Below are 22,804 nucleotides of genomic sequence, written 5' to 3'. Positions count from 1 at the left end.
CTTGTCCTAGGTAGAACGACTCACCCAAACTCAGAATTACTCAGCCCTGCCTTGGCTTTCTGACTGCGGCCACAACCACCTGCAGCAGCAGGTAAGAGCGATGAAAAAAATATTAATAAAAATAAGAAATGGCAAGAAAAAGGGAGAGGCTGGAGATTCCCAAGGTCGTTTTTAAAAGACGTAGGAGCAAAATTCCCTGTTTGTGGGACATCGCCAAACTGTCAAAGTGGAGAAGCGGCTTCTTACAGGAAGTAGATTCTTTGGCATAAGAGAAGGGGGGTCCTTTTGGATTGGTGTAGATTATGTGTAGAAATATACAACTTCCCCTTCAAGAGAAGAGACCCCTGTTTGGAGGGAAATCACAGCTAGTAAATGGAAGAAGGGAAGAGGGGGTGCCCTCCCTGTTCTTTCTTCAAAGCCCCCCCAAATCTTTAGCTTTCGGCTCCAAGAAAATGCCATTCCTCCCCATTTCCCCCAACAAAACAACAAAACAACAAAGCAACCCTATTCGCTGGATTTCAGAACAGAAGCCCAAAATTTAGTGGTTGCAATACAGGTCATTCTCGACTTACAACAGTTCATTTAGTGACCAACATTACAGTGGGGCATGTGCACAGAGCTGCTAGAAGGCGAGAGCAGCTGAAACAAAAGGGGCGACTCGGGAGTAAGGCTGGGAGATGATTGCCCCTCCCATAAGGGATAAAAGTCAGGGCAAGATGATGAAACCTTTGCAGGAAGCAAAGTAGCTCCATTGGTTCCGAGTTCTCCTTGAAGCTTCGGTTGGGTTTTTTTGGTCCTTTGGTTGGTTTCTCTTCTAGTTCATTTGATTCTTCAGTTTTTGGCAGCACTTCACAGAACTGAAGGGTGGGTGCTTATCTTGGGGGACTGTTTGAGATGAATTCCAGCTGGGAATGAAAACAATTCCCAGTGCTGCAATAAAATAGGTTTTGTTTTTCAAACAAGTTTGTGAATAATTACAGTTTACGAAGCCTGGGTCAGAACAGCGTGCAAAATCAAGGGCTGAAGCCAGACTCGCTTAATGACCGGGTGACTGTCGCGTATTAACCATTGCAACGACTCACTTAACAAAGCGGCAAGAAAAATTGCAAAATGGGGCAAACTTAGCAGCATACATTTTTGGCCTCCATTGTGGTCGTAAACCCAGGGTTGCCTGTATTCTAACTTCAGACAAGCCTCCATCCCAGGCCAGGAATGTGAGAAAAAGTCCCAAGGTCTTGAATGAGGCGAGACATGTTCTTAGGACCACAACTTAAGTGTTGTACCTGATGATTCTTGACTCTTGACGAATGTATCTTTTCTTTTATGTACACTGAGAGCATCTGCACCAAGACAAATTCCTTGTGTGTCCAATCCCACTTGGCCAATAAACCTATTCTATTCTGTTCTGTTCTGTTCTGTTCTGTTCTGTTCTGTTCTACTCTACTCTATTCTATTCTATTCTATTCTTAGTGTTGTACCTTATGATTCTTGACTCTGACGAATGTATCTTTTCTTTTACGTACACTGAGAGCATTTGCGCCAAGACAAATTCCTTGTGCTTGGCCATCATACTTGGCCAATAAAGAATTCTATTCTATTCTATGCAACTGAGGGCGTTTTCAAACCAACATGACGAACAGGTGCGCCATATCTGTCTTCTGGTGCAGAAACTGGGAGAATCTTGTTGTCCCTGTGGGAGAGTTCACCTGGTTAAAAAAAAAAAAATCCAGATTGCATTAGGTACAAAATGACGTGAGGCCTCAGGCAAGACCTCTGACCCTAAGAAGTAAAATTGACAATCAGATCTGGTGACAGCCATCCAGGAATGTTCCCAATGCTGGGAAATTTCTTCCTCTGTAACAACAACAACGTAGGTTTATCTCGGCGTGATTCATACCCTGGTTTGCTTTTTGCAATTATTACTTTCAGATGTATTTATCAAACACAAACAGACTGCCGGCGTTTTTCTTCCCTGTACCGTACACTCTTTCTGGATTGCCTTGTGTATGTTCAGGGTGTGTTGTGTGTGTGTGTGTGTGTGTTTGTGCCCAGCCAGGAGAAGTGAACGCAACGTGCAAAAGAGACCTGGGGACAAAGCAGACCGAGAAATCCAAAGTCTTGCCGAGAGGCTTAGGGGAAAAGGAAGTGATTTTTAACCTGCTGTTTGATCTTGTGGATTGAGAAGCTGCAAACCTGGCATGTCGGTGCTTGTGTAGCCAAACCAATGTCATTAACCACCGGGGGAAGACTGGCAAGAGTTGTGGGTGCAGAGAAATTTAAACCACCTCATTAAAACTATTGAGAACCTGTTTGGGCTAGTTTAGTAGTTAAAGGCATCAGGTTAAAAAAAACTGGGAGGTCATGAGTTCTAGTCCTGCCTTAGGGATAATGACAGTTGGGTGGCTTTGGGCTAGTTCCTCCTTCTTGGGCCAAAAGTTGAAATGGTGTTGAGGTGGGCAAAAATGCTGGATTAGAAGCTTAGTAATGACTTAGCATGAAGCCAGATGAGTAACTACCTCTCTGTTTTAGGAAGAGAAAAAGGACCACAGGGAGACGTGATAGCACTGTCCCAATCTTTGAGGAGCTCCTACAAAAATGAGCGAGGGTCACAGCACCAGAAGGCGAGACAAGAAACAATGGGCGGAAACTAATCAAGGAGAGAAGCAACCTAGAAATAAGGAGAAATGTCCTAATTGTTAGGACCTTTCAATTGCCTCCAGAAGTTATGGGTGCTTCATCAGTGGAGACTTCTAAGAAGAGACTGGACAGTCACTTGTCTGAGGCAGGGTTTCCTGCTTGTGCAGGGGTTGGATTAGAGGACCTCTAAGGTCCCTTCCAATTCTGTTATTCTGTTATTTAAGATGGGATGGAGTAACTTGGCAGGGGGCAAAGGAGGCTGTCTGGAACTCTGGAAGGACAGTTTAGGCTGCAATATTTCTTTGCAACATTTGAGGCCGGTCTCGCATTAAGTTTGAACATGATCTCTCTCTCTCTCTCTCTCTCTCTCTCTCTCTCTCTCTCTCTTTCTTTTAACCCATTAATATACAGAAGAGAAGAGAAATAAGCACAAATAAGCACAAATAACATCCAAAACTCAATTTCCACATTTAGTTGCTAATTATTTGCTTGAGGTTTGGGAGAGAGAGAGCAAGCGGAGGCAAGTGAAAATGTGCCCAGGGCAGAAGGAGTTTGTGGTCAGTGTGATTGGCAAAAACCATCTTTCTTAGTCCAATGACAATATTGGATGGCTAAAGCAAAACAACCGAGACTTTGGTCGTAGGAGCTGGATGAAAAAAGAGAGTTGAGTTAGGAAGAAGCACACAGATTTAGAGTCTAAATTTTAGACGCTTAAACAAAAGTTATGAAAAATGCTTTTTTTCATAATTCTGAAAACTGAAAAGTCTGACTCAACTTGGTTTGAATTCTTTGAACATTTTGAGGTGGCGAGGACACACACACACACACACACAAAAAGATCAGATTTTGTAGTTCGATTTCAACCTTACGACATTAATCTTTAACTCCCCATCCCCCGATGAATCCTACGAGAGAAACGGCCAGTTCTCCGTGTGTGACGCAAGGCAAGTTTAAAGCACAGAGTTGAGAAAGAAAGAAAAAAAAAGTCTCTAGATCTTGTAAAATGATAGGATGAATCAGTGCTTTTTAAAGCAGACTTTAGGAAATTCTCAGACTCCAGTTATGGAGAAAAATCACCTTTTTGATGAGTTGACGGCAAGCAAAGTTTACCATTTTTAAAACGAGGGAATTTTCTTTTCATATCTAGATCGAGGTGGGGAGATTGCAGGTGCTTGCACCATATTTACCCCTCCCAAAAGAGAGAGAGGGAGGGAAGGAGAGAGAAGAGGGAGAGAGGGGTTTTATTAGGACTTCATTTTAGTTTTCCTTTCCTTTCCTATTTTTTTAAACGGCGGACAACCGCTCAGGCAGAGAGAATGTTTACAGACTTTAGACATTCTTGGTAGAAAATGTTTTATTTTCAAGAGCTTGTTTGCATCACAGCTCAAGTTTAAAAGATGTGGGGCAATTCAGCCGAACTGTTTGCTTGCAAAGAGGAAAACTTTCTTCTTGGACTATGTTCCACTTGCACTTAACAATGCAAAGATGCCCCTGGCTGCATCTTATCTTCTTCTGGGTCTCCCTGACTTGTTGACTTCATTCCATGAGTAAGAGAAGCTTAAGGCAAATTTGAGTTGTTCCAAGGTTAAGGAACGATTTTCTCCTTTATTCCAGCAAGAATGCAAGGCGAAACCTCAAAGGTATTAGAGTTAGGCTTTGCCAGGGTTTTCTCTTGGGAAATTAAGGAACTGAGGTTACTGGCAATAGAGAGAACACGGGAAAAGGAGAAATTGGCATCGAGATCAGCCAACGTCATCTCGGTTTAGGTTTTGGCCCATTCAAGAAGGGATGGAGAGCTCTTGAAGTCAACGGTGGGGAAAGATCCTTCAAGGGGTTTTGACTTGCCTCTTTGCCATGGTTGGAAGGCAAGAGCTGCTCACTTATTAAATCTTGTTAACCATTAGCACTGATGATGCTACTTAGTTTGTGTAATGAAAGGTCTGCAAGAAAACAGCCAAGCTCAGGAAGCATCAAGGACTCCTGATTTAGCGCTGGTTAGTATATTTCTAAATTCTGTTCCCATGACTGAAAGGTCCAGTTTCTAGCTGCACAATGGCCTGAATGCTCCCTTCATCTGCTCCCTTCCAAACAGGACAGACCACCCCTGTCCCCTAAAATATAGGTTTCATCCATTTTTCAACACTCTTCCCCGCCCCCACCCTCTACAAACCTTCCTGCCTTCTGAAATTCAGTGCAATCCCAATCCTCCAAAGATGGTCCTTCGCCAGACAGCATCCACATGAGAGATATTGGCTGCAGGTTAAGACAACGTCTTGGGCAAGAGTCTCCAGCCTTGTCAACTTTATAAGACTTGTGGATTTCAACTCCCAGAATTCCCCAGGCAGCATGTGGGAGTTGAAGTTCACAAGTCTTAAAGTTGCCAAGGCTGGAGACCCCCCCTAGACCAGTCTAGGGTAGATCCTGATCTAGGGCAGAGTTGGAAACACTTCTCAATTGAGAAACGTTCTTGGAGGAAGCCATGTTAACACCAAGGCTGTTCCAAGAAGAAGGTCTACAGTTTGCTGACTCATTTCCCCTTAACATCCTCTGGGAACATCTTTCTACCTGGAGTAGAAATACCCTGTGTGGCTTCCCAGTAGTGGAAGTAATCATGTTGGGGAGCTGTTGAGCCTCCTGAATTGTACGGGAGCCTACTCCCATATCTGGACTTGATTCGAAAGGCCGTCTTGTCTTGTCTTATTTCCCTCCCTCCACCATTTAGAGGGGTTCAGACCTTGCCTCAGTTTCCCCTTTCCGTTTTCTGGGTTCAAGGCTCCTCTCCACCACTCAGCTACCCCTCAGAGCATCTGTTTCTTGAACAATTAATCGGCGGGACATCTTGCCTCCAAGAAGTCGTGAGTGCTCCAACGGTCGAGGTTTGAAAGAAGACGTAAACATTTGTCTGGAATCCTATAAGGGTTTCCTGCTGGAGCGGAAGGTTGGACTAGAAGACCTCCAAGGTGCCCTTCCAACTCTATTATTCTGTTATTGAAGGTAAACGTCGCTCTCAGGGGCCGCCCCAAAGAAGAAGGTGTCAAGCTATTCTCCAGAGCACCTGAAGGCAGGACAAGTAACGACGGGTGGAAACTAACCGAGGAGAGAAGCCACTTAGAAACAAGGAGAAACTTCCAAACAGTTAGAACAATTGACCTGTGGAACAATTGACCTCCAGAAGCTGTGAATGCTCCAACACTGGAGGTTTTTAAGAAAAGATTGGATAACCATTGGTCGAAAGGGGTATAGGGTTTCCTTCCTATACAAGACCTCCCAAGTCCCTTTCAGCTATGTTATTCTATTCTATTCATGTCTTGGTTGTTGGGTCTCTGCAGTTGTCAAGGAACCAACTCCCCCATTGCCAAATCGGTTGGCCGATCCTGCGTGGTTTTTCCCCCTTCCTTTCTTCCCCTGCTTGCAAATATTACAGCATCCAAATACCTTTAGACTCCAGCTCCTATCTTTAGCAAACGGGGGAAACCCCTGTATATTCTCTAAACCTCCCTTCTTCCTCCTCTAGCAGAAACCAGTTTTTCCTCTTTCCCCTTCGTTTTGTCTTCCTATTTCTCCATTATTATTCTTTTTTTTTTTGCGCTCTCTACCTGTTTCTTTTTACGGGTAATCAGGTAGCTTCTGTTCCGTAATCCACTTCCATCACCATCAAAGAGGAACCCTATTTCCCCGAACGTGGTTGATACAAGGAAGATCGGTTCCGGATACAGTAGCCGCGGTGCAGGATTTCAGTGGGGTAAAGATTTCTTTTTGAGGTAAGGATGGGCTTTTCCTTGCTCGCTCCTTCCGGGCAGTGTGTCCGAGCAACGCCTTGTGAAATAATGTGACCCAACTGTTTCCCACATGTGCGGTGTATTCGTATGTGAGGTGGCAAACTGTGGCCAGAGGAAGGGGGTGTGTGAGATGATGTGGACTTGCTCACAGCAAGCTTTGTGGGTTTTAAAATGTGTCTTTAACAGATTTAACAGATAATCAGAGTTGGGAGGGACTTTGTAGGTCATCTAGTCAACCCCACCCCATCCAAGCAGGAGACCCTACACCATTTCCGACAGATGGCAGTCCAATCTCTTCTTGAAAGTCTCAAGTGATGGCGCTCCAACAAACTTCCGAGGGCAACTTCTGTTCCATGGGTTGATTGTTCTCACTGTCAGAAAGTTTCTCCTTATTTCCAGGTTGAATCTCTCCTTGTTCAGTTTCCATCCATTATTCCTTGTCTGGCCTTCAGGTGCCTTGGAAAACAGCTTGACCCCTTCCTCCTCCTCTCTGTGGCAGCCCCTCACATACTGGAAAGCTGATCTCCTGTCTCCCCTGGTCCTTCTCTTCACCAGACAAGCCAGGCCCAGTTCCTGCAACTATTCTTCATATGTTTTAGCCTCCAGTCCCCTCATCATCCTGGTTGCTCTTCTCTGCACTTTTTCTAGAGCCTCAACATCTTTTTTATAGTGTGGTGACCAAAACTAGATGCAGTGTTCTAGGTGTGGTCTTATTAAGGCTTTATAGAATGGTATCAGTACCTCACTTGATCTCAATTGTATCCCTCTGTTAATGCAATTTAGGATTGCCTTAGCTTTTTTGGCTGCTGGTCTTTGGGCCAAGCATTTTCATTTGCTGATAGGGCACAGAAAATATTCGATTTATTGAAGGAAATCCAGGTCTGGCTTTTCCACCGAAGGGTGGAAGGGGAATGGTCTCCAAGGGGCAGGGCTGGAACCAGACGTGGGTGGGGCTATGGAAAAGACGAATTAAACATAAACTCCACCACTTGCAAAAAGTCACATGCCTGGCCGTGGGTTTTACAAGACTGGGCAATGGTTCTGAATGCCTTCGACACATTCCCCCTAGTGCAAAATTAGAGGTAGCCCTTGATTATACTACAAGAATTGGGTGCAGAATTTCTGTTGCTAAGCAAGGTGGGATTTAAGCGATTAAGCGTGCTCAGTTTTATGACTTTCTTGCTACATTTAAGTGTATATAAAGATAAAGGTTCTCCTCGTACCTATATGCTAGTCGTTTCTGGCTCTAGGGGGCGCTGCTCATCTCCGTTACAAAGCCGAAGAAGAGCCAGCGCTGTCCGAAGACGTCTCCGTGGTCCTATGACTGGCAGGATTAAATGCCGAAGGCGCACGGAACGCTGTTCCCTTCCCACTAAAGGGGTCCCTATTTGCCTGCTTGCACTTTTTTTAACTTGCTTTCGAACTGCTAGGTTGGCAGAAGCTGGGACAAGTAACGGGAGCTCACTCCGTTACGCGGCGTTAGGGATCCGAACCACTGAACTGCCGACCTTTCTGATCGACAAGCTCAGCGTTTTAGCCACTCAGCCACCACTTCCCTTATTTAAGTGTATCTTAGTCATTAAATGAATCATGCAGTCGTTAAACAAATCCATCTCTCCCCTTTGACTCCTCCCATTGACTTTGCTTGTCAGAAGTCACAACTGGCGATCACCTGACCCTAACCCTCCATTTCCCTCGGACGTTGCAACCCTTGTAAATACCTGCCGGTTGCCAAACGGCCAAATTTTGATTATGTGACTGTAGGGAGGCTCGCGTTCATAAGTGTGAGGGCTGGTTGTAAGTCACCTTTTCCCCCAAGTGTTGTTGTAGCTTTGAATGGTTACTAAATGAATCATCCTAAGCTGGGGACTACCTGCCATTTGCATCACAATCCACAAATATCTCCACCGTTTCCACAATTATAGAATTGTGCTTTATGGTTTCCACAATTATAGAATATTTGTATTTATTTATTAAGCCTATACGACCACCCATCTTACAAGATTAGACTCCGATCCTCCCCCCTCCAAAATTAAGCAGGTTACAACTGTTGTCATTTGTTGCCTCCGAATTCTTCCCCCAGTTCTTCTTTCCCTGATGGGTTAACCATGTTGAACGAACCACGTTGTCAGCAACTTCTCCGTTCCCACTAAAGGCCTACAATTTGGATACGTCTCTTTATCTCCGTGAGCATTTAAAACATTCCAGATTCTTAATGATGGCATGTTGTCTTCCTGACCTCTTTTGGCAGAGAGAACAAAGAAAACCATCTCCTTCAATCGCTTTTTTAATTTATTTTTTATTTATTTATTTTTGTCAATTGTTTACAAGTTAATAGGTATAAGTAAAAACATAGTTATGAATACATGGATACATATAAGAAAAATACAAAAAATATAAAAGAAACAATAGGACAGGGACGGTAGGCACCTTGGTGCGCTTATGCACGCCCCCTACAGACCTCTTAGGAAAGGGGTGAGGTCAATAGTAGACAGTCTAAGGTTAAAGTTTTTGGGGTTTGGGGAAGAAACCACAGAGTCAGGTAGAGTCAGGTAGAGCTTTCTCCACCCCAATTTTCTAAAGTGGGTTTAAAAAGAACCACATACTCTCTAGGCCAAGGTGAACAATCAGCCAACCACTTCATCTCCACTCAAGTACCCATTGCTATTATTATTATTTTAAAGTCAACATGCTACTGCTTGTTCTTTCTACTCAATTCTTTCTAAACACTTCTGGAAAAGGTTGAACCAAACATGTGTACCTAAATATGGAGCAAAACGTTTTATGTCTACCGCGTAGAAGTGGGCCAAACTGGAAGGTGGTATGACTCACAACTCCCGTTACAAGAATTCCTAAGGATTGTAGAACGGAAGACCAACTTCATTGTTTCTTTGTGCAGCTTTGAAAGCTAGGACTTGCAAGATAAACCATATCTGAACATTTGTGGTATCTCTGATAAAAATGAGAAAACATCCTTGGATGGGGTATCAAAAGTCCATGGAGAAATGTGACCATCCCTTCCTTGGCCATTTTCCTCCTTCTAATATAGCTCTAGATTTGTAAGAGTTGGTAGCCAATTGGCAATTGGTTGCAACCATATTTTTACAACCATCGGCATGTATCATGACGCAGATCCAGGAGATGGAAAAACAAATTTTCGAATCATTTCTTTGGAAAATGGTGACCTGCTCTGGGGTGTGAGAAGGTGCAGAGTTGTGAAGTCAATGACCTGATGTCCCTTATTTTATTTAATATCAAAGTGGTCACACATGCAAATCTTTTTCTTTTTACTTTCAGGAAGACATCTAGCTTGTCCCCCATCTCAAGACATGGGGACAATTGGTAAAATCCCAGGTCTTCTTATCGGCCTTTTGTTGGCTTTGACACATTCATGGCACAATGCAGGTGAGTTCATTTTTCCACCATCTCCAGAAGGGCCAGCGCCATCATCCACCGAAGGTGTTGCTGAGAACGCTATAGGAGATGTGTGGGAGAAGTTGGACCATCACTTTAGCACAATGTTCCCACTGATGTTATCCACATTCTTTTGAAAAATCCCACACAGAATTTGGGAATAGTTGTTCTCCTCCATTTTTCTCTCAGCCTCCAATGTTAGAGGGACTGACATGGCTACCAGTCACTGAGGAAGATTAACCAGTCCAGATTGAAAACTGTATAAATTCCTTGCCACCTTCCATGCATATATATTGAAATATAGGGTCCAAATTTCATACAGAATCTGAAAAATCCATTGTTTCATTTTGTACTTACATGACAAAGTTTATAATCAACATTCCTAATATTCCCACCATTCAATTGCCAGGTTTTTTTTCTGCATCTTTTAATATATTCTTTGCTTTAGTTTCTCTTTCCACCCACTTCATCTTTTTTTTTAAAAAATGTGATTATTAAATAGTCCTAAGGATTTGAGCCTTCCCTTCTAGGGAAGGAGAGGGGAAGGCTAACAAACCTAGGATTTTTAATAATTATTATATTTTTAAAGGAAAAGGATGCTTACTTCCATCCCATAAACATTTTATTTGCCTTTTTGGAAGACCTAAACTGGAGATCAAATGACCAACTTTATCTGAATAGAAATCTCTTAACATTTGTCTGTGCATGTCTTGGCCTGGGTTCTATTTAATTAGATGGAGAATCAAATAGTATGGCACGGACAGATAGTATGGCATGGACAAGCAGGGGAGATATATAACCTTGTTAAAAATAGGCTTGCTTCTTTCAAGAGGCATTATGGTTGAATTTTGGTCATCCCCACTGAATGCAGCTGGAAAGATATTCACTTGAAGTAATGATCCAGGAGCCAAATCTAGTTTTTCAACAGAAGGAATCATTGTTAGGTTTTCAATGTTGATTCCACGGTAAGAACTGGCCCCAATTTTCAATGGAATTCAACGTTGTTCCCAACCACCTTATTTTCCAAAATGTGTTCTTCCTTGCCTGCTTTATTTCCAGGTGCCCAGGAAAACATCCACTGGGAAATTCAACGTTATGACGGCTGGTACAACAACCTCATGTATCATAGACACAACTCAGCAGGTGAGCAAGATGCAGCTGACCTTCTAAATGTCCAGCCTAGAGGAATCCTTGGGTTATTTAAGGCTGAAGTTCTCAACTTGAGTCTTATTGATCTTAGTGGGCGTTATCTTCTCCAGACAGCTGGTTCCTTGGCTAAAGTAAGATCACTTGAGCCTGGTGATTTGTGCCTTGAGTGAGAAGAAGGTCCAATGATCCATCAATTTGTTTTCTTCTCTGTCTAAAGTATTATCGAGAAACCTCTCGTGTTCCTTCTGCCATATTTTGCCCCATTCCCACCTCATGTTGACATTTCTTCGCCCATAGGTTCACGGATGTCACGTCTACTCCCTGCCAATTATGCAGATGGGGTGTTCAAGGCCCTGCAGGAACCTCATGTGCCCAATGCCCGCAGACTTAGCAACGTGGTGGCCCAAGGAGAATCAGGTCTTCCTTCTCAGAAGAACAGAACAGTGCTTGGTGTTTTCTTCGGTAAGAGGCAGTCTTGTCATGCCCCTGGTGGAGACGGACTCTGAGGGAGAGGAGGAACAGCCAACAGGGAGTGGAAGTGTGGCTCTGGAGGTTGTAGAGGAGGCTGGGGAAGGGCAGAGGCTGGCTGAGCAGTCAGAGGAGGACCCAGGCCCATCCCCTATCCATCCTAGGGCATGCAGGGAGGAGAGGATAAGGGAGAGATGTGGTCTACTTGGGAGGAGGGGGCCTTGATCCTCTTCATGGGCTTCAGCTGTGACAACTGAATAAGAGGATAGGTCTGCATATGGGCGAATGCTGGAAACAAAACATGGAAATATCTCTAGTTTATGGTTCCTCTCTGAGTTTGGCCTCCTTCCAAGTATGTGTTATCTGTGGATGTCCTCCAGCCCTTATCTTGCCTGGTTTGTGTTGCTTTTTCCCTTCTTCTTGTAACTGTTTGTGAGGGAGTTTTTTGTCTTCCGTCAAGGATATTTGGAGCTTGGAAGCAAAGTGAAGGAATAAAAGGGGCTTCACCTGTTTTCTGTGACTGTGTTTGTTTTGTATCCCACCCTGGGTCATCACAAGTCTTTTGATTCAGATGTTCCTTCATGTCTTTGATCCTTTCTGGAGCAGAAAGCATTTGCTAAGGGTGTTTCCACCCAAGTGAAACTTAAATTATGATCTTGGACCTTAGAAGAAGGTCACACGTGCTGGTGGATTTCTTGGGAATTCTTTCTGATAGAGAAAGAGGAAAGAGATAAAATCAATTCAGCCTGTGACTTTTCTCTAACTGTATTGATTCAAATTATTTTCCACCTGAAGTTCTGGAGAAATCCTTAAGGTTTAAAAAAAAAAAAGTAGCTTGAAAAGGGTCACAACTGGCATAATTTCAAGCAAATGATACACAAATATAAAAATAATTTGGTGCAACAAAATCCTGTTTGAAAAGAGGTCCTGAAGAATCCAAAGCGATGGACTACATAGGGCAGAAATACAGTGCAGAACGGAACTGAATTCTGCACCGGAAACCAGATAAAACTAAAATCTGTTCCCTCCGGATTTACCCAAAAGTCAACCGCTTCCCTCAGCATTAGTTTGCAAATCTATACAGTCTCTAAATCTATATACTGTTAGTTTCATTTCTCAATTCTGATTTTCAGACCAGAAGTGAGATGACTTTTAGACTTTGTTGTTGATACTTTTCTTCTGTTTTGGTTTCAGCCCATAGAGTCACTGTTGTGAGAGGGGAAGTTGTATACATTGTTAGATAAGCAAAGGATGCCATGGGCTGGCTCAGCACAAGAAGCTGAGCACGACAAAGCCCAGTCAAGATTAAATTAGCCAACTTTTGAATGTTTACAGACACATCCAATAGATTTCACAATAGACCTGGTTAAATTGTTGCATGTAGTAGGTATACTAGTATGTACACACACACATAAACACACACACATACACACACAAATACACACACACACACACTTATTTAGAACACTGGTCTAATATTTGTTTTCTTGATGCTTACTAAAAAAAATTGCTTTTCTGGGCTTTCCTTCCTTCCTTCCTTTTCCTTCCTTCCTTCCTTTCCTTCTTTCTTTCTCCCTTCTTTTTCCTTCCTTCCTTCCCTTCTTTCTTTCTCCCTTCCTTTTCCTTCCTTCCTTCCTTCCCTTCTTTCTTTCTCCCTTCCTTTTCCTTCCTTCCTTCCTTCCTTCCCTTCTTTCTTTCTCCCTTCCTTTTCCTTCCTTCCCTTCTTTCTTTCTCTCTCTCCCCTCCCTCCTTTCTTTCTTTCTTTCTTTCTTTCTTTCCTTCCTTCCTTCCTTCCTTCCTTCCTTCCTTCCTTCCTTCCTTCCTTCCTTCCTTCCTTCCTTCCTTCCTTCCTTTCTCTTATTGCAATTCATTTCTCCATTGCAATTCATTTCTCTAACCTTCCTGGTTTGGGGGATCTGGCAGGTTTCCACGTGTTGGCCGAGATTTCAGAAGCCAACAATCCGGGCTGCCCGGCTGAATTCCTCAACCTGGAGATCCCTCAAGGAGACCACGTCTTTGACCCCAGCAACTCTCAAAAGGTTGTCCTGCCCTTCCAGCGGATGAGTTGGGTTGCAGGAACAGGACGAAGCCCCAACAATCCCCGAGAGATGGTAAAAATGCCCTTTGATATCTGTGCCACGTCCATTCCTCCCTCTGCAGGTAGAATTCCAGCAAAAAGGACAGGAACGGAATGAGGTAGAAGCTACCTAGGAGGGCATTTCCTAGGCATTTCAGCCAAATTCTGTCCAAAAGGTGGAAAGCTCAGGATTTATTTGTTTGGATGCTTTCTCCAGAGTATATATATATATATTTAAAACTATGACTCAAGGACTACACCTACAATTAATAGAAATAGAAAAGCCAGATGAAGTTAAGGGCCTGAAAAGAGTTGAACAGTCACTATAGCAATTTTTGCAGTCTGCTATTTTCCGGATCTGCATTTCTCAACTTTGGCAGCTTTAAGATGTGTGGATTTCAACTCTCAGAACTTTTAAGTATGTTGTCATCTAACAGGAGCCATTGTAAGGAGACGTGCGAGGTGATCCTCAGCTTATTACCATTTGTTTAGTGATTGGCTGAAGTTACAATGACACTGGGGGGGGGAGGGATTTATCACTGGTCCATGCACTAACAACCATTGCACCATCCTCACCATCACTCAGTCAAATTTGGGCACTTGGAGACTGACATGTATTCATGACAGTTGCATGATTACCGTTTGCAACTTTCCCAACTGGTTTCTGACAAGCAAAGCCAACAGGGAGCCAGGATTAGCTTCATGATGACACGATTCCTTTAACAATTGCAGTGAATTGCTTAACAACGATGGAAAAAAATGCATCCTAAAATCGGCCCCAATTCACTGAACATCTTACTTACTTAGCAATGGAAATTCTAGTCCCTGTTAAAGAATGGAGTAGGTGTGTATAAGCCCAGAGATAGATATTTCAGCATCAAAGGTGCTTTTCCTTTTTAAATTGATTTTATTGGTTTTCTATTAAATATATTTCTTAGTGCTTAATAAACATCATGTTCTTTGCATATTTCATTTGCTTAACAATACAAATCATATTCTAAGTCTCCACTTCCTTTTTTTCCAACCATTAGTAAAATAAATTCCATGTTTGATAATATTCTACATTCTCCTTCTGCTTAATTTTCAATGTCAATCTATCCATTTCTGCTCAATCTAGTATCTTCTTGACTATCTCTTCATCTTGTGGTATGCCTTCATTTTTTTTTCAATATTGTGCAAAAATAATGCTCACTGCTATTAAGACCTGTAATATTAAATGCATACTTTAATGATATTAGACCTAACCAAAGGTGTTTTTTCCAAAAAGCTTCCTTGGGGTTTTGTGTTTTTTTTCTTTGAAAACCTTTGGCTTCTCATTCAGGAAGCTTCTTCAGTTCTAACCAGGTAGAACCGAAGAAGCTTCTTGGATGAGAAGCCAAAGGTTTTCAAGGGAAAAACAACAACAAAAAAGCACAGTTGCCTTTTGGAAAAGCATTTTTGGGATAACCATGACCTGGAGGATTGAGGATCTGCATAGACATGAGGTCCAAATTTACTGAGCTTGGACTACCCAGTGTGAAGTTGCTACCTTCAGACGTCTTATCAATTCATCCAATCCAAGCAGTCAGAGACTGAACAGGAGTTAACTCTTTCCATCCCATCTTCCTTTCTCTTCTCCAACAGGTAAATGGGGTGACTGGCTGGTTAGATGGAAGTGCTATCTATGGCTCCTCGCATGCCTGGAGTGATTCTCTAAGGAGTTTCTCCCAAGGAAAGCTACTTTCTGGAAAGAAACGTGGCTTTCCAAAGGAGGCGGAAGAGAACAGCTTAATGTGGAAGGCTCTCGATCCAGCTACAGGGAAGGGTGGAACCCAAGGCATCTTTGGTAAGCAGGTCTGGGGTCATCAGCTGCTTTTCAAGAGGCTAAAAGAAGAAGAGAGATGAATGGTACCTGAGAGCATTTCTTTTCAGGCCTTCATTCAGTTCTCTGTAATAATAATAATAATAATTATCATAATTATTATCATCTGGGAACATCAGGTTGAGAAGGTTCTGGAGAATGAAAAAGTCAAGAAATTGTAGGACTTCAGAATTCAGACTGACAGGCACTTGGCCCACAACATACCTGACATAACAGTAGTTGGGAAGGAAAAGGTTTGGTTCATTGACATTGCAATACCTGGTGATGCGCGAATTGAGGACACGCAGCAAGAAACAAAAAATCACAAAGTATCGGGACTTACAAATTGAAGTTGAGAGACTTTGGAAAAAAGAAATTGTGCGTTCTCCCAATGCTACCTGAACAGTTTCTAGGTCCTTGGTTAGGACTCAAGCTGTTGAGCTATCAACCAGCCCCAAAGGCTGTGAATCTCACTAAAGATTTAATAATAATAATAATAATAATAATAATAATAATAATAATAATAATAATAATAATAATAAGTAGTAGTAGTAGTAGTAGTAGTAGTAGCAGCAGCAGCAGCAGCAGCAGCAGTAGTGTGTACATTTCAGGATTCTAGAACTTTTGGAGGTCACTAACAACTCAACTATTTTGTGCTAGAGCTTTCTTAATAGAGGATGAGCACATTCTTCCATTAACTTTACTGTCTTATCCTTTCATGAAGGGAAGAAATTTGGAGGTCAGCACAAAACATAGTGATTGTTTTTCCCATTTGCATCTATGCAGAATGTTCATCATTCTTATCATGTCTTCTCTGATATCTAGCCATTACGATTTTTACAGCTCTCTTGGGTTCTTTTTAATGATCCCTTCTCCTTCTCCTTCTCCTCCTTCTCCTCTCCTTCTCCTTCTCCTTTTCCTCTCCTTCTCTTCTCTTCTCCTTCCTTCCTTCCTTCCTTCCTTCCTTCCTTCCTTCCTCCCAGACTTTGGAAATGCCAAAGGAAATGAAAACGTTTTCCTGCAAGCCATGAGTATCGTGTGGTTCCGCTATCACAACTACTGGGCAGAAGAACTGGCCAAGCAGAACACAAGCTGGTCAGATGAGGATTTATTCCAACATGCACGCAAGAGAGTAATTGCAATTTACCAGGTAGGTGGAAGTCTGGAAGAGACAGAAAAAACAGGGAATCATATTCATTTCCTTTGACACTGTTTCATTATCTTCTCATTGTTCTCCTAGAATATTGTGTTTTATGAGTGGCTGCCAAACATTTTGGAGAAGACAAGCATGAAACGTTATGAAGGTGAGCGACATCAACAGAACAGAATAGACGTCAAATGGAAAAGGACAAAAGATTTTCAGTGGCTGCCTACTGGAGAAGGAAGATAAGGGGAGTTCTTGTGGGTCTAAAGATCTGCCTTAGCCACATTTCTCTCGATTTTATAATTTTATGTAGAGAAGGCTGGAATCCATTATCATTTTCCAGCCTATCTGTACTGGCATTCCCTTTAGAGAGGAATGCTAAATTGCATTTGCGTTCTAAGTTCTTCCATTTAAAACTCAAAAGATCACAGGGAATTTCAAGGCCCTCCCTTCTCTACATCATCTCAGCTTCAGTAAAATCCAGTAAAAAAAACCCACATAGCATATTGGACATCAATACAATCGAGAGAGTCCAGGGATACTTCACGAGAAGGGTTCTCCGCTCCTCTTCTAGCAACAGAATAACTTGTACCACCAGACTTGAAATTTTAGGCTTAGATAACTTAGAACTACACTGGCTTCCATCCAACTTAAGCATAGTACATAACATTATCCATTGCGATGTCCGTCAATGACTACTTCAACTTCGATCACAACAATACCCAAGCACACAATAGATACAAACTCAAAGTCAACCGCACCAAATTCGATTGCAGGAAATACGACTTCAGCAACAGAGGGGTCGATGTCTGGAATACTCTACCTGACTCTGTGGCTTCTTCCCCAAACCCCAAAAACTTTAACCTTAGACTGTCTACTGTTGACCTGACCCCATTCCTAAGAGGTCTGAAGGGGCGTGCATAAGCGCACCAATGTGCCTACCATCCCTGTCCTAATGTTTCCTTTTATTCTTATCCATTTCATGTATTAATAATCATGTTTATACTTATAATTGTTATCTAATACATGCACAACAAATAAAAAATAAATAAATAAATAGAATCCTTCTGTGAAATACCTCTTGTCATCTGTTGCATTACTCTCTGTGTTGTAGGTTACAAGCAGCATGTCGATTCTCGGATCTCTCCAGAATTCCTTGTGGCTTCTGCACTCTTCCTTGGCACTAAAGTCCCACCTGGGGTCTATATGAGGAAAAAAAAAAAAGCAGGGTTTAAAAAAAATAACGAAGCCAGTATTAAATACGCCTAGAATTGCAGTATTGAAGAGAAAGGGAGGGAGGGAGGGAAGGAAGGAAGGAAGGAGGGAGGGAAGGAGAGGAAGGAGGGAGGGAGGAAGGAGGGAGGGAGGGAAGGAGGGAGGAAGGAAGGAGAGAAGGAGGGAGAGAGGGAGGGAAAGAAGGAAGGGAGGAAGGAAGGGAGGAAGGAGGGAGGGAGGGAGGGAGGGAAGGAAGGAAGGAAGGAGGGAAGGAAGGAAGGAAGGAAGGAAGGAAGGAAGGAAGGAAGGAAGGAAGGAAGGAATCCAGACAAACTGTGTCTAGCATAGCAGCTCAAGATAGAAGATCTGTTGGTTGCAGGGCAGAGAACGGCAAGACCATGAAAGCTCCAAGTCAGCTATTTTTTTCTCTCCAGCAAATAATATGGCTGGGTTCACACAATGAGGTATCCAACGTGGTTTGTTTAGTTCTCACTTAAAGTATTGTGGGAATCCGACCATTTGAATTCACAACGTGTCAAACCAGCAAACTATGGATTATTCAGCCAAACTTGGTGAACCAATGTAAGCTAAGAACTCAACCGGATCAATAAATATCCCAGCTGCATCTTGGAAAATCCAAGTGTGGGGTGGCATGTCAATAGGCTGCCTTTACAAATGGAGCAACATCTGCCCAGTTGTCTCTTCCCTTTTTGCTTTCATTTGCCAACAGGGGTTCCATGCATTCTACTGGTCCACCGCAGAGAACCCTAATCTCATTTATTTTTTAAATATATTCTTTTTAGGAATTCAAATTGTTCTTTCCGAAACGTGACTGATGTAGATGGACATTCCTCTCCAGCCCTCCGCCTATGCAACAACTACTGGAGTCGGCAGGTAGGGAGCGTCAGAGCAACTAAACATATATTTCTAGTTGAAGGCACTGGGGAGATGGGGATTGCAAGAAAATGTCTTGAGGGTGTGGCTTCATGGTGAAATAGCAGGTGTGGGCTCCTGGAGGCTCACAGAGCCCCTAGCTAGGACTCTACGGGGCTCGGAGAGCCCCCAATACCCTCAGAAAGACAAGCAGCAAGGGAAAGCTCTCAATAGGCTTAACTGAACTTCTGGGCATTCAGCCAAGAGCATTTCACACCTCGTAAAAGTGTTGCAAGCTAGATAAACAACCCATTCAGCGCTTGCTAGGGACAGCCATTGAGAAAATCCGATAACATAGCCACTAGCCGCCAAGGGGATTAATTCCCAAATAATAAGAATCACGCAACTCACCAGAAGCTCCACTAAGACTCCAAGATCCCTCTCACAGTCACTGCTATTAAGCCTGGTTTCACCCAGTCTTTTATTTATATATTAAATGCACGAATTAATAAACAAGTTTTTGGTATATATCCTTTTTTAGGTAATTAGGGCAAAGAAGCAATGTTGAGTTGGCCACACCCACCCAGTCACATGACCACCTAGCCCCGATCACATGACCACCCGATCACATGACCACCTAGCCATGTCCACCCAGCCAGTCATTAGGGCAGAGAGCCCTTGCTAAAAAATTTGAAGCTCACCCCTGTGAAATAGTCATGTTGTGTGAAAAAATATATAATTCTATATATATATAGAATTATTATTATTATTATTATTATTATTATTATTATTATTATTATTATTTTATAGAATCTATATATATATAGAACTATTATTATTCTTATATATATAATATATAAGTGTAGTCAGGTAGAGCACTTGGGTTGCATGCCACAATCCCATGTTTCAATCTTCGGCATCTCCAGGTAGATCTGAGTAGATCATCTGCCCAAAGTCTCGGACAGCCTTCATCAATGTAGAAAGTATTAGAATAGGTTATTAAATGTCCTCCTTCATTGCAAGACACCTTGTATCTATAAGTAAGCTGGTGATTTTACAAAACTAGGGACTGGATTGGATTTAGTGCCTCTTTGAACTGAGCAGGTAAACTTTGCAATCACCTTGTAGCTCATGCTAAAAGTTTTCTGTCTTGGTCAGAATCCTAACCTCCAGACAGCTGAAGACGTAAATGATCTTCTTCTGGGAATGAGTTCTCAAATCGCCGAGAAGGAAGACAACGTTGTGGTCGAAGATCTCCGAGGTAGATCTTTTCATCCATTTATTGGCTCTCTCTTTTGATGGCTCTCCCCAGAATTGCAGGTTTCATTCCTTTGGCAAAGCTAAGGGTGGGGAAAGGTACTGTAGCCTTAATTTTGGGGGGTGATCTTTCTTTGCTTCCTGCTTTGGTGGGGGGAGGGATTTTCAGTTAATTGTTGCTCTTAAGCAAGGGTGGGATTCAAATTTCTTAACAACCGGTTCTGTGGTCATGGGCTAATTTGTGGGCATGGCTTAGTGGTCATGTGACTGGGTGGGCATGGCTTGCTGACTGGGTGTGGCTTGGTGGTCACGTGACTGGCTGGGTGTGGCTTGTATGTAAATATTGTAAATAAATATTTGTTTTTTTATTTAAGAAAAGAGCAACTTTTACCCCAAAAACAGGCAAAGCAGGCAGGCAGATTGAGTTGCTCACAGAATCACAGATTCACTTAGAGATCTATCTATCTGCAATCTGCTACCCGAGTCTCCACCGAAAAACAGAAGCTTCAGTCCTAAGGAAGGTTCAGTTCTGCTTTTAGATTAGTTAAAAATCAAGAAATCCTAAGATTTCCTGCTTTCTAGCTAATCTAAATCTCCCGACACAGCAGAACAGCTGAATGGTTGGGGGAGGGGAAGGAAAAACAGCAACTTAGCAGTCAGGTTTGATGGCGCGCATGCCAGGTAAGGAGTGAGTGGGTGGGGAGGGGTGGGGCCAGCCAGTAGTGCATTTTGCCGGTTCTCCAAACTGGGTAAAATCATAGCAACCAGTTCTATTGAACTGGTCTGACCAGGTAAAATCTCACCCCTGCCCTTATATGTCATGATTCCTTTGTTGCTTATGTGAACATCCTTTCGTTTTGCTCCATTACGGATGTTCTGTCTTGTTCTTCTTAAGATTACTGGTATGGGACAGTGAAGTTCTCCCGAATGGATTTCGTGGCGAGTTGGATCCAGCGAGGAAGAGATATCGGACTATCTACCTATAACAAAGTCAGAGAGTTCTTTGGACTTCCGCCTGCTAAGAAATGGACGGATATTAACCAGAAGAATCAAACGGTACTGTGTCATGGGAGCTAAAATGGACCTGAGATGGGGTGGAAGGCAGACCGGAAGCAAGCAGAATCTTGTCCGTTGGTAGCAAGTTTACTATAACTTCCCTTTAAAGCTTAAACAAATGTGGAAGCTCAAAAGGAGAAGCCTTATTTTACAAATGAGAACAATGAGACTGAGCTCTGTGTAGCATCTGCCACTCCACGTAGGAAAAAATAAATGCCTATTGTGCTACTGCATGTTGATCGTTAAACCAATTGTGGGAAGACGGTGATGCACAATTGATATATCATCACAGAAGAGAATATTTGTTGGGTTGAGCTGTACGGTCCTTGATGCTCTCTGAAATATTTTCTTGAATATTTGAATACCCACCTAGGTAATGTCATAGCACTGATGATATTACCTAGTTGGGTAATGAAATGTCTGGCAGAAATCTGCCAAGCTCAGAGAGCAGCAAGAACCCCCACAATGGACATATGAAAAACTTTGACCTAACACCACATATATCTTGATCCTTTTTCATCCCTCTTCAGTTTCGCTCAGTCTCCTCCTATTTTGAGCTCAGGCAGATGCATCTATAACTCTTGAACTGATGAAACTCTTCCAATTGATACAGACTTCAGGAGAAAAGAGTTCTCACTCTTATTTAGAATGGAATAGAATGGAATGGAATGGAATGGAATGGAATGGAATAGAATAGAATAGAATAGAATAGAATAGAATAGAATAGAATAGAATAGAATAGAATAGAATAGAATAGAATAGAATAGAATAGAATAGAATTCTTTATTGGCCAAGTGTGCTTGGACACACAAGGAATTTGTCTTTGGTGCAAATGCTCTCAGTGTACATCAAAGGAAAAGATACATTCGTCAAGAGTCAAGAATCATCAGGTACAACACTTATGTTAGTCATAGGGTACAATAAGAGTAGAATAGAATAGAAAATAGAATAGAATCTAATTGAAAATAGAATTAGAATTGGAATTGGAAATAGAATTAGAATAGAATAAGAATAGAATAGAATAGAATAGAATAGAATAGAATAGAATAGAATAGAATAGAATAGAATAGAATAGAATAGAATAGAATAGAATAGAATACTTTTTTGGCCAGGTGTGGTTGGGCACACAAGGAATTTGTCTTGGTGCAAATGCTCTCAGTGTACATAAAAGAAAAGATACATTCATCAAGAGTCAAGAATCATCAGGTACAACACTTAATGATAGTCATAGGGTACAATAAGGATAGAATAGAATAGAAAATGGAATGGAATAGAATAGAATAGAATAGAATAGAATAGAATAGAATAGAATAGAATAGAATAGAATAGAATAGAATTCTTTATTGGCCAAGTGTGTTTGGACACACAAGGAATTTGTCTTTGGTGCAAATGCTCTCAGTGTACACAAAAGAAAAGATACATTCATCAAGAGTCACGAGGTACAACATTTAATCATAGTCATCGGGTACAATAAGCAATCAAATCATACTAGGAAACAGTCCATATAAATCGTAAGGATGCAAGCGACCAAGTTCAGTCATACAATCACAAGAGGGAGGAGATGGGTGATAAGGAATGATGAAATTAATAGTGATAGTAGTGCAGAGTTTGTAAATAGTTGAACAGTGTTGAGGGAATTATTTACCAGAGTGATGGCGTTCAGGGAAAAAAACTGTCCTTGTGTCTAGTTGTTCTGGTGTGCAGGGGTCTTTAAGAGTCGTTTTGAGGGCAGGAGTTGAAACAATTTATGTCCAGGATGTGAGGGGTCTGTAGATATTTTCACAGCCCTCTTTTTGACTCGTGCAGTGGACAGGTCCTCGAATGAAGGCAGGTTGGTAGTAATTGTTTTTTCTGCAGTCCTAATTATCCTCTGAAGTCTGTGTCCGTCTTGTTGG

At 42.2% G+C, this 22,804-nt stretch overlaps 1 protein-coding gene across 1 annotated transcript in view; it reads left to right on the top strand.

Annotated features, from left to right (window-relative positions):
- The first annotated feature begins 6,215 nt into the window (after positions 1-6,215).
- DUOX2 (dual oxidase 2) overlaps positions 6,216-22,804 on the top strand; it is a 46,196-nt gene continuing 29,607 nt past the window's right edge. The window contains exons 1-12 of the mRNA XM_087941480.1: positions 6,216-6,398; positions 9,714-9,821; positions 10,890-10,973; positions 11,277-11,441; positions 13,371-13,558; positions 15,148-15,349; positions 16,348-16,514; positions 16,605-16,668; positions 17,623-17,722; positions 18,530-18,617; positions 19,755-19,857; positions 20,749-20,909. Of these exons, the coding sequence (XP_087797606.1) occupies positions 9,746-9,821; positions 10,890-10,973; positions 11,277-11,441; positions 13,371-13,558; positions 15,148-15,349; positions 16,348-16,514; positions 16,605-16,668; positions 17,623-17,722; positions 18,530-18,617; positions 19,755-19,857; positions 20,749-20,909 (1,398 nt within the window). The 5' untranslated portion in view covers positions 6,216-6,398; positions 9,714-9,745. The remainder of the gene's footprint in view (positions 6,399-9,713; positions 9,822-10,889; positions 10,974-11,276; positions 11,442-13,370; positions 13,559-15,147; positions 15,350-16,347; positions 16,515-16,604; positions 16,669-17,622; positions 17,723-18,529; positions 18,618-19,754; positions 19,858-20,748; positions 20,910-22,804) is intronic.

The sequence above is a fragment of the Pseudonaja textilis genome, chromosome 13 (genome assembly GCF_049901715.1).
Source record: "Pseudonaja textilis isolate UNSWEBS1 chromosome 13, rPseTex1.2, whole genome shotgun sequence".
NCBI lineage: Eukaryota > Metazoa > Chordata > Lepidosauria > Squamata > Elapidae > Pseudonaja > Pseudonaja textilis.
The sequence above is the reverse complement of the archived record's forward strand: the minus strand, read 5'-3'. Positions and strand labels throughout refer to the sequence as shown.